Source organism: Barbatula barbatula (genome assembly GCF_947034865.1).
Source record: "Barbatula barbatula genome assembly, chromosome: 8".
Lineage (NCBI taxonomy): Eukaryota > Metazoa > Chordata > Actinopteri > Cypriniformes > Nemacheilidae > Barbatula > Barbatula barbatula.
This window is the reverse complement of record NC_136771.1, coordinates 11,063,319-11,075,315: the sequence shown is the minus strand read 5'-3', so window position 1 is coordinate 11,075,315 and position 11,997 is coordinate 11,063,319. Positions and strand designations below refer to the sequence as shown.

General features: G+C 39.8%; 1 protein-coding gene across 3 annotated transcripts; it reads left to right on the top strand.

Moving 5' to 3' along the window:
* galnt7 (UDP-N-acetyl-alpha-D-galactosamine: polypeptide N-acetylgalactosaminyltransferase 7) lies at window positions 1–11,279 on the top strand. Of its 3 annotated transcripts, XM_079462032.1 has the most exons (13): window positions 176–562; window positions 1,491–1,939; window positions 5,448–5,614; window positions 6,784–6,914; window positions 6,987–7,066; window positions 7,401–7,583; window positions 7,757–7,939; window positions 8,822–8,939; window positions 9,329–9,451; window positions 9,580–9,798; window positions 9,882–9,980; window positions 10,061–10,189; window positions 10,323–11,279. In XM_079462032.1, the coding sequence occupies exons 1-13, from the start codon at window positions 437–439 to the stop codon at window positions 10,458–10,460; spliced, it is 2,145 nt and encodes a 714-aa protein (XP_079318158.1). In that variant the 5' UTR covers window positions 176–436; the 3' UTR covers window positions 10,461–11,279. The 3 variants fall into 3 exon arrangements, with proteins under 3 accessions (XP_079318156.1, XP_079318157.1, XP_079318158.1); XM_079462030.1 differs by lacking the exon at window positions 7,401–7,583 and having other exon boundaries at window positions 1–562; XM_079462031.1 differs by lacking the exon at window positions 7,757–7,939 and having other exon boundaries at window positions 91–562.
* Window positions 11,280–11,997: the final 718 nt, after the last annotated feature.

Sequence of the window (11,997 nt, the reverse complement as noted above, 5' to 3'; positions counted from 1 at the left end):
AGCCTTAATATGTTTTGTGAAAACAGGCCCTGACGAAAAGGGAACTTTTGTACAATATTTGTTTAAACAGTACTGCTGGCACACACAATCTTTCAATGCGATCTTTATCTGTTAATCAATCATTCCGCAAGTCCGTGTGTGTTCTTTCACATCCGCGTGTGTGTAATGACTTTACGGGGTTTGTGGCGCGCACACACACACACATCTGATTCGCCCGACGTGTTCCGTGTAGGTCTTTGTAACACCCTGATCACACACAGGACATTGGGAGTTTAATTGAATTTAACACTGGTACATAGGAAGCAGAGGGAGAGAGTGAGTGGAGACTGGACGTGGTCTCTGAGGCTGCCGAGTGTTTATTTATTTGCGCTAGCTCGGGGTAGCTAGCTCCCCGTTTTCGTTCTCACCTTTTTTATGTATCCACCCTTTCTCCAAAATGAGGCTAAAAGTTGGATTTATGCTTCGAAGTTTGCTGGTCATTGGCACATTTCTGGGGCTGGTTTTACTTTGGTCTTCCCTGACACCGAAACCTGGCGACGATAATCCGTTTGCCGCTGGACTGGTAAAGTATCGCTTTAATTTGAACCGTTCTCGTGATATTACATGTTTTTACCGCGTTCCCGCGTTTGTTAATCGAGTCCCGTGTAAGTATCGGCATATTCGGCTAGCACGGCGATTAGCATGCTAACTGCTGCGGTTGTCATGGAGATGAGCAGCGAGATACACTGAAGGCAGAATTACAGCTGCACGAGATATGTAACTATCATACATGTTCAAATCAAACACATGATCTCGTGTTGAAGATGCAGTTCTGAAACTGCTAGCAATAAGAGCTTAATGTCTGCGGCATTTCAGCACAAACCCGGAAGGTCGTTATTGCAGTTAACGTTACTATTTCAATACCCGTGTCACGCACGCTAATCTAAAATCGGTGACCTCGCAATAAAGTTGAAGTGTTTTCATGCGAACTGTCCGTTTTCATTCGTCCATCTGGATGATTTTCTGTATCGGTATTAGTTGTTGTCTTAAAGGGGTCTTCGGGAATAAGTGGGTCGACTTACTAGCTTACAGCTAACAGTTTGAATAAAGGGCCGAATATTACCCCTGCATAAGTTATTATACACCAACACACACCTTTGTGCTGTCAGGACAGATTGTGTGTGTACTCGAACATGTTACATGACACGTGGCGCGCTTGACAGCTAACTGTCATTGCCTGTAACAGATAGGCAAGCATGTGTTGTTTATGGCTTGACATGTAATTCATGTTTAACAGCTGATTTCAAGCACTATAGCTTCACGTCATCTCTATTTGCACACATATTATGGACAAAATATCTTTATAAACAGTCCCGCTAATGGCAGGGCTTCCGTTTTGTCAAAGTTTCCTTGAAACGTGTCTGTGTGTTTAATGTTTGTAAATATCACCTAATATACTTGAAAGCATCAAACAGGTGCTGGGTTCCTCATAATCTTTCTTTTCGTTATAGGCAGGAAGAGATGCAGGTAAACTCATCCAGCCCAACCCTCCTAATAACGGCATGGCTGACCAGTTCAAGCCGGTTGTTCCTTGGCCCCACGTAGAAGGAGTCGAGGTCGACCTGGAGTCCATTCGCCTGAAAATCGGTGAGGCCCCCAACCCCAGATTCAAAGCTCAGAACCAGCAGAATGTGATCCAGAAGCAATACGTCACTTTCAAGCCCCACACCCACGCGTTCAGTGCACCTATGCTGAGGACGGGCATTCTTGGCAACTTTGAGGCTAAAGAACCCGAGCCTGAGGGAGTTCAGGGGGGACCAGGGGAGGGCAGCAAACCGTTCGTGCTGGGAGCCGAGTACAAAGATGCCGTCCAGTCCAGCATCAAGGAATTTGGCTTTAATATGGTAGCCAGCGACATGATCTCTCTGGATAGAACCATTGGCGACATAAGGCACGAAGAGTAAGTAAACATGCATGTGACACTGATATTTGGGTGTGGTGGTAGTGAGGCTGTCGGCTAACTAAGGTTTGGATGGTTTGACGTTGTTCAAATAAAATCTTAATTGAAATGACAGTTTGAATGGTTTTTTTTCAGTATAAGGGGCACTCTCACTATAAACTAGTTGTTATTAGTATGCATATTGACTGTTTATTTGTATTTATAAAGCACTTATTCTACATGTCCATACTCTACAACACTAATCCTACCCAATACCTAAACCTAACAACTACCTCACTAACTATTAATTAGCAATAAAAACATTTTTATCGGGGGAAAAGTTGTAGTTAATGGTTAGTTAATAGAGAGAATTGCCCCTATACTGAATTGGGACCTTTTTTTAAGTTGCTCGGTATAGACAGACATGTTTTGTCTTTTGTGATTGCACCTAGAGATAAAACACACCTCTTCAAACAAGCAGTTTGAAAAAAGGGTGGAATAACTACTTCCTCTTTACTGGAATGCTTCATAGTACTCCAGTATACCATAAACACCATGCTTTATGATTATTTTGATCATACAGTACCATAAATTGCTTTTTCGAGGACTTTTGTGACTCTTCAGACCACTGTACCATGGTAGACCTTTAAGGTCTGTCCTTTCCACTATGCCGATGACTGTTAAGAGAAACTCTTAAGGAGAATGTTCGGCACTTTATTGTTAATTTTCCAAATATTAAACAGGATCGGCTTTATGCCCATAACTCAGCCACGCAAATATTGTTTGGCCACGTCACAGCAAAATGATAAACTGTAGTGTTTCCGTCCCTGTTGGAAAGCAGGATTATCTGACTGAGACTGTTTTAAAGATTCCTATAGTTTCAGGAATGACTGTACTGTAGGCATTAGAAACAGGTTCAACCTCATCTTTGACTAGGTCATGCAGTTTTGACAAAAGTCACAAAGGCTTGTAGGGCAGGGCTCTACTCAAGCCATTTCATTTTGTTGTTATGAGGTGGCCTTCAGCGTAACTTAAAAATATCAGAGCACTATCTGAAAAAAGAGACAAAGGATACATGTATTCCTCATATACAGTAGAGAAATGACATATGTGTATTGTCAAATTAATATGTAAATAGCTGAAAAGAGTTTTTCAGTTTGTATGAAATGTATAAGGACGTGTGTTTTGGAAATGACCAAGCCTATGGCATTGATGGTGTTAGTGCCATGTTATCATGACATTTGTTCTACATAGACTATATGGGCAAAAGTATCGGGGCGTCACATTCTAATATCTATTCCAGTAATTCAAACCAAAACAAATATTAATTCTATACCATACAATTTCATATTAAAGAAATGGTGTTTCCATCTCTGTTGCAACAGTTTTGGAAGGGCCTTTTTCTGTTAAAAGAAATGTACCCCTGTGTACATGTCATTGATTGATTTGGTGGATGATTGTTTGGCTCACAGGTTTTCAGATGTGTTCAGGTATGGGTTTGTTATAGATCAGTCAAATTCTTCCTTCCTAGACCCAATTAGTCATTTCTTTTTGATCTTTGCTTTCTGCACATGGTCATTGTCATGTTGTAATGAATGTGGGCCCTACCCAAACTGTTGTTATTAAATTAGAAGAACACAATTCTCTAAAATATGATTTGCTGTAGCATTAGTATTTGTGCTCAGGTAGTCAAACCTGTTCATTAAAATCGATGAGTCCCCATACCTTTGTTCATGTAGTGCATGGTGCCAGGGTGTTGGAGACCTACCCGTAGCGACTGAAACTCACCTGCTCCAGGGAAAACAAACCTTTTTTCAAATGAGAATGTCTACACATTGTTGAGATCCGGTCCTAGAAACAACAATGGATAACTCTTTAGAAGGAATGAATGAATGAATGAAAATCTTTGGTTAAGGTGCGGTATCTGCGTCATTTTGTAAACTTTGACGTAGTAAGTAGTCACAATAAATGTTACTGGAAAAAGATCACTGTATTCTGATCGTTGGTGGCATTACTATTGGTTATGCCCGTCTGCAACAGCTTCATTGTACTAAGCCTGAACAAATGAACTGGGTATTAATTTAACTGAACGCGTCATGGGATAGGTAACCTTTTCCAGACTCCATAGTAATAATAGAGACAATATTTTTTGCATTGGGCTACTTGTTTGGTATTAGCTTATTGGACAGACTCTTGCTGAATTGTTGTGAAGGGCGTAGCGATACCAACCTTTTCCAAAAGATGTCACTGTTGTTCCCTAAAGTCTTCATATAGTCTAGGCTAGTCTGGCTTTATTCACAAGACACAGTCAGTTACACTACATTTTGAATAACTGACTGTTTGTCAGTTAGGCCAGTTGAAAGTTTACCTGTGGCCCTAGGATGACTGCAAGCAAGAGCATGGCATGAGTCGTGAATTTTACTAGCAATATATTATGTCATCAGAAATTAAGACGGATTGCTTATGTATGTGGACATTGACGACCACTTTTAATTCATTATTAATATCCATTAATGTGTTAAACCACTTTCTAGACATGTGCAAGCTTGGCCTGAGAAGAAGCAGCATTTCTGTATACTTTAAATAAATAAAAAAAGTTTACTCTCATCCTAAAGTAGGCTAATGCTTTGATCATTCAAAAGTTGTGAAACAAGGATTAAAGACCTTGAGCCTAAATTTATAATATCAATACATTGACTGAGAAAGTCACAAAACATTAAGGTTACAATTGAGTTATTTTCCTTAGCGTGATGTATATCAGAGTGAAAATGCTTCTGAAATTAGCTAAATATAGGGCGGGGCTTTATTCTGCCCTTCCCCTTTTGAATGATTGGAAGTATAATTATGGCATTATGTTGCTCACGAGAAAATATTTATGACACAGTGTGTGGTATGGCAAGATAAGTTTGGTGAGGTGCTCCACAACATGTTTATTTTGTTACCCTGATCTCCAGCGAGATTCAATGCCGTGGGAGTAAGTAGCTTTTCCAGTTGAGTGGCTTTTAGCTAATTCACACTGATCCAACAAATGCCAACAAACACCAACAATCTAAAGGCAGATTAACACTCGTGCAACAAGTGCCTGGAAGGGGTTTCATACCGATTCAGTTTGTTGGATCAGTGTGAATTAGCCTTATGCTAACTTTATCCACAAAACGGAAGCCAACATACGGTGAAATCAACGATTTAAGATATTTCTAAAATCTCAGCCTACTAAAGGATCAATGTGCAGGCTTATACAATCTTTCTGTCTGTTTTATCTATTGCACAATGTTATGATTTTGCTTAGACCTTTGAAAAAGAGAATGAGGAAGTCCTTTTCCCCAGTGCACAGGAAGCACTATGCAGAGTTGATGTTTCCTGTGTTAGAAATGGCCTCCACAGGATGAAGGTTAATGTGAGCATCTTAAGGCTCAGCTAATGCATTGTGTGTATAAACCATTATCCTGTCATAGACAATCATGCTGTTCTTCCTCAAGGTTTACTTCCAGTAGAGAGTGTGCTTTATAACAGTGTGTATTTTCCACAGGTGTAAATACTGGCACTATGATGAGAACCTCCTCACCTCCAGCGTGATCATCGTCTTCCATAATGAGGGTTGGTCCACCCTGATGAGGACGGTGCACAGTGTCATCAAAAGAACCCCTAGGAAATACCTGGCTGAGATTGTCATGATCGATGACTTTAGTAACAAAGGTAGTACGAGCATTGTTTTGATCACTGTATCAAATGTGTGCATGTATGCTCGATGAGCTCAAGGCTTTACATTTGATACACTTGAGAACACTCGCCTGTTGAACTAGAACGATTTAAAGATCTGCATTAAATGGAAGTTTCAATGGTGTTTTCTTCTGAATGGTGTGACGGCTTCTGGAATGAGAAAAATGAAGGGCAGAGCTTGATTTCATTTTGCAGGATTTGATTGGATTGTTGGCCGCCCCTCAGGAAGGGAAGGTTTCTGATATTTATTAAAGATTTTGAGGGCACATGAATTTGAAAAAATATAATGACCTGCACACTTATTTATAATAAACACCACAATATTATGTTAAAGAGACAGTTCACCCCAAAAGAAAAATTCTGTCATAATTTAACCTCAGGTTTTTTCAAACCTGTTTACATTTTTTGTAATGCTCAACACAAAGGGAAGATATTTGGAAGGATGTCTGTAACCACCAAACAAATCTTATCTGTCTATGTTCAAATACTTACTGGTTTTTCAGGTTGACTCTAGTGGCTTTAGTTTTCTGATTTCACTCTTCAGAGAGAGTCTGTTTTTGAAGTCTAAGTAAAAGAGTCACACTGTACCTTTACCACAACCTGCCAGGCTGAAGAATGATACTGTGCTCATTCAGGTTGTTATTGAATGCTGAATGAGCTCTTTTGATGGATCGCATGCAGGGATGCAGACTAGGCCAATGAGAATAGATAAAGGCTAGATAGAGTTGTCTTTTATAAGAATGACTGTCAATTAGACTCCACACAGTTTTGATTTGTTTTTCAGATCAGATTGTAATTTTGCATGTTCTCAAACTTTGCCTACATTGTTTGCTTTAGTAGTAAGCAGGTGTCATCATCAATATGTTGAACAACCAATGTTACAAGAATGCTCAGTATGGAAAGTTCAGGCATAAAATCTAATAATTGCTTATCTAAAGTCTTATTTTTTATGTACTTTTCTTTTGGTTGTGAGTAAACTAGAAAGAAAACAATAACAGTCTGTCACTGTGCATTGTGTATAATTTAAATGATATGATGTCTTTCAAATAATGAACATAAATAAACTTCTTCAGATTGGACAGTATTGAAAAAATATCTTTATTTCAATGTGTGTACAAAGGATTTGTGTTTGTTTACTGTTTTAGTGCATCTTAAAGAGAGACTGGAGGAGTACATAAAACAATGGAACGGACTTGTCAAACTGTTCCGCAATGAGAAGAGAGAGGGTCTGATCCAGGCCAGGAGCATAGGAGCTCACAAAGCCACTCTGGGACAGGTTTGGGCACTATATTTTACTGTTTTATGGTTCCAAATAACTGAATGTCTCACACTGTGGCTTCGTACTCAGGTGCTGATCTACCTGGATGCTCACTGTGAAGTTGGACCAAACTGGTACGCCCCACTGGTGGCCCCTATTTCAAAAGACAGGTATGCCTTGAGCTCTAGATTGACTTTATAGCGACAAAAAGAGACTTTGATATGATACAGATATTTTTGGTAATACCGATATTAAGGCAGCAGTGCGGCCGATATGACACAAATTAATGACCAAAATATCGGGCCATTACAGCTTTGTCGGTATATCAGTCTATGTATCGGATTATATTGGTGTACTATGTTAAGTGTTGATTTAGTATGATGTATACAGAAATATAATTCCTTGTTGAAATGTTTTTTTGTAATATGCTCCCCAGGTAAGGAAGATAAAATTTTTGTTCGAACCTAAATGTATTGTTAATATCATGTTGTGTTAATGTTGCAGAACGGTCTGCACAGTACCGTTGATAGATTACATAGACGGCAATGATTATACCATAGAGCCCCAGCAGGGCGGGGACGAGGACGGCCTGGCGCGAGGCGCCTGGGACTGGAGCCTCCTGTGGAAACGTGTCCCACTCAGCAGCAGAGAGAAGGCTAAGAGAAAGCATAAGACCGAGCCTTATCGGTAAACTCGGCCTCCACCCTTCCTTAAGCATGATCATTAAACACATTCTGTCTCTCTCCTGTTCCCCCCACCCCTCCTCCCTGTACGCGTGAACGTGTGTTTGTGTGCGTGCCTGTGTTCGCTTGCATGGAACTCCCCCTTGCCCCTCTTCCATCCTCTGTGTCTGTGATCAGAACCGTGTGCACAGTACCCCTCATAGACTCGATTAACGGCCAGACTTTCAACATCGACCCCCAGGGGGGCGGGGACGAGGATGGCTTTGCCAGAGGAGCATGGGACTGGAGCATGCTTTGGAAACGCGTGCCTCTGGGTAGCAAGGAGAAGCAGATGAGACTAACTAAAACTGAGCCATATCGGTAATTTAAAGTCAGAATTCTGAGCTGAGAGACGCGACCACAACCTGCGAAAGAGCTGTATTGTATTATTAAAATTGGTGGTGGTCTGCTTGTCTTGGTCCCAATCATCAGCATTTTAACGCTTAAGTACTAAATGCAGAATGCTATGTAAAACTGTATACTAACCGCTATAAGGGGGTCTTAAAATAATGAAGTGTATTGGAAAACATACTTCATGGTTTGACTATGGCTCTTCTGGCTGAGTTGCTCAACAAATAATAACTCACAATCCTTGTTCCTGCCTCTCTTCGCTTGCAGTCATCTCCATTCTGTGTCCACTAACAAACTAATCTCTGTCTTCTCATGTGTGTAGCCCAGTTTACATGCATTAAAGTGATGTCCAAAAATGTTAAATTCTGTCATCATTTTCTCACCCTCTCATTTTTCAAACCTGTATTACTTTCTCTCCTCCGCAGAACACAAAAGATATTTCAAAGAAAATTGGTAATCGAACAGCACTGCCCTTATTCACTTCTATTGCATGGACACAAAATCAATGCAAGTGAATGTGGGCCAATAAACAACATTCTTCAAAATATCTTCTTTTGTGTTCTCCGGAGGAGAGAAAGTAATAGAGGTTTAAAATGACAAGAGTAAATTATGACAGAAATTTTATTTTTTGGGTGAACTATTACTTAAGTCCTAAAATTCGATAAAGTGTTGTTTGCTGCTTGAATTCTTTCAGTGCATCCTTCTGTCACAAGCTGTTGTTTTTGCTATGTAACACAAAAAGAAACACCATATTTAGCGTCAAGTAAATTATGTGGATTTGTTGACATGACATTTTAAATCCTTTGTCTGTGATGTGGGTAAACGTCCCTGACAGGTAAATTTGTCTTTTAGGTCTCCTGCCATGGCTGGTGGGCTATTTGCAATAGAAAGAGATTTTTTCTTCGAGCTGGGCCTCTACGATCCAGGCCTCCAGATCTGGGGAGGAGAAAACTTTGAGATCTCGTACAAGGTAAAACTTTATGCCCTTTTTGTTATTTAAAGGGATAGTTCACCCAAAAATGTCATCATTTACTCACCCTCGTGTCAATTCAAACCTTGTGTAGAACACAAAAAAAGATATTTTGAAGAATGTTGGTAACCAAACAACAGCGGTACCCATTGACCTGGTTTTGTGTCCATACAATAGAAGTGAATGGATACCGCCGTTGTTCAGTTACCACCTTCTCCAAAATATATTTTGTGTTCTGCAATAGAAAGTAAGTCATACATGTAAGAATTTTTATTCTGGGTGAACTACACTGGGTTATTTATTTTTCCAGAATGAGGGAGTGGTTGAGATACTTTCTATAATGATTACACAGAGCAAAATATTAAGTGTGCACCTTCTGTCCTCGGCAGATATGGCAGTGCGGTGGGCAGCTTCTGTTCGTGCCATGTTCAAGGGTGGGGCACATCTACCGTCTGCAGGGCTGGCAGGGAAACCCACCTCCTGCTCATGTAGGCTCTTCCCCCACACTCAAGGTCAGCTCGAAAGCTTTTTATTCCACCATCACACTCAATGCTCTTCTTTCTCTGTAATGATTTTTTAAGGTAGTAATGCACTTAAAATCTAGTCACTAACTTGACTCTCTTTATCGGCTTGTGTTTAGAACTATGTGAGAGTGGTGGAGGTGTGGTGGGATGAGTACAAGGACTATTTTTATGCCAGCCGGCCAGAGACTCTCACGCTGGCTTACGGAGACATCAGCGGCTTGAAAAAGTTCAGAGAGGAACATCGATGCAAGAGCTTCAAGTGGTTCATGGAGGAGGTCGCTTATGACATCCCCCTGCATTACCCACTACCTCCAAAGAATCTAGAATGGGGAGAGGTGCATATTTTTGTCCTGTTTCAAAATGCAGCAAAATGCAGTGGTGCCGTTTATCATCTTTCATGTGCATTATCTTCCAATAGGTCCGTGGGTTTGAGACCAGCTATTGCATAGACAGCATGGGCCATACCAATGGTGGCAATGTTGAGATTGGCCCTTGTCATCGGATGGGTGGCAATCAGGTATGGGGAAAATATGCCGTTTTCGTAGCAGTTGTATTTCTTGATGTTATTTCAAGTGCCTGTTCGTGTGGTTGCTTCAGCTGTTTAGAATCAACGAAGCTAACCAGCTCATGCAGTATGACCAGTGCCTGACAAGCGGTGGAGATGGATCTGCTGTCATCATAACACACTGCAACTTGAACGAGCATACAGAGTGGAGATATTTTAAGGTATCTGAGAGCATGCACCAAGACTTCTTTGAAATCCAAACACACTGATTAATCATTCGATCCTATTAAAATAATTAAACTTTATTCTGTACTTTTCTAAACATTTCAAACATTTTCATCCTCTTTTTCCCAGGATCTACACCGGTTCATGCACATACCTACAGGAAAATGCTTGGATCGCTCTGATGTCCTGCATAAAGTTTTTCTAGCTGACTGTGACAACAGCAAGAGCTCTCAGAAGTGGGAGATGAACAATATTGTGGCTGTTTGAGAGCCAGGCTGTACCGTTTCAAACGTGCTTCAAGGATAAACACCAACTTGTCTAAAGTAACAGGTTTTATCAGTATACACGTGACTAATGGAGACACGCAGTTGTAGTCCTCACCAAAATAACTGAATTCTTATCATGAACTTCTTTTCCATTGAAGACAATGTTTACATTGGTTTTTCCCCAGTGTCCACTGCATGGTTTTTTGGAATCTGTGGATTGGAAGGGTCTACCTAACAGAACATTTAGGGTTTCCATTTTACAGACTGTGCACAATATGTGCAAAGATACATGACTTCATAAAGGAGCAGCAACAAAAAAAAACATGTTGTCCATCAACTGTCGTACTGGAATGCATCATTTTTAAACACTGGAGGGTTGTGTTTGTGAGGACAACTTGCCACTTGAATAATTTTGGTCTTTGGCACAGCGGCACGTTTGCCATCTTCTATGGGTAAGGTGTGGACATGGAAAGATAAGGGAAATAGGGTCAGTGATTGAAAAAGTGATGTTTATTTTGTCTACTGCATAAATGTTTGCTTGGTTGAGGGTATACATGTTTACATGTTAGTGAAAATCAGTTATTGATTATAATCGTTGGACAGATGTAATTGTCCATGGCCAAAAATCAGCGACCTTGAGTGAAGTCAAGTGGTTTTAAGGGAAACAATGATTGGAAAGTGTACATTTTTGTTTTTATATAATGTAAATAGGGTTATTTCTAAATTAACATTTTGAGTGGGATTTCCCAATGAAGGTGTAAATATCTAACTTATATTGGTGTTTTTTTCTGAGAAAATAAATTGAATTTTTGTATGTCTACTTGTGCAGATTAGTTTGATTAATAAAAAAAACTTACTTCCAGTAAACATTTTAGACAGGGAAAAGTTGTTATTGCTTATATTGTTGGTTTAAAGGGATACTTCACCCAAAAAAAATTATTCCAGATTTGTATACATTTCTTTGTTCTAATGAACACAAAGATATTTGGAAGGATGCCCGTAACGTAACAGATTTTGACCATGGTAGGAAAAATACAATGGGTGTCAAAAGTGCCCCAGAACGGTTTGTTGGCATACATTCTTCCAAATTTCTTGTTCAACAGAACAAAACAATTAAGTATTTTTAACTATACTTGAAGGTGCGTAAATTACATTTTTGGGTGAGAAGTATCTCTAACTATAGTAAACAGCATTTCAATTTGCTGAAATAAACCGATTAATGCATGGTCTCACCACAATGCTGGTTTGGTTTAGTGGTTTTTGTAGTGCATTTATATGAACCATGGTTTACAAATAGGAAAAATATGGTTATTCATTTTGAGAAAGCATTTTACCCCTGTAATTTGATTAACCAAAATGTGTATTGCAACCGAAACCCAATTACATTGACTACATCATTCCAAACCTGCAACATTTTCTTCGGCAAAGCACAAGTTGACATGAATGCTGGTAACCAAACAACTCCGGAAACCTTCAAAATAGCTTCTTGTGCTCCAGAGAAAGTCATTGGCAGGTTTTAAACAAAAATGGAATTAAAG

What these genes read in the sequence shown, in the direction of transcription:
- galnt7 (XM_079462032.1), top strand. Translation starts at nt 437, where the DNA reads ATGAGGCTAAAAGTTGGATTTATGCTTCGAAGTTTGCTGGTCATTGGC. An exon ending in GGCGACATAAGGCACGAAGA is followed by an intron (nt 1,940 to 5,447) that starts GTAAGTAAACAT and finishes TATTTTCCACAG; the next exon opens with GTGTAAATACTGGCACTATG. An exon ending in ATCGGATGGGTGGCAATCAG is followed by an intron (nt 9,981 to 10,060) that starts GTATGGGGAAAA and finishes TGGTTGCTTCAG; the next exon opens with CTGTTTAGAATCAACGAAGC.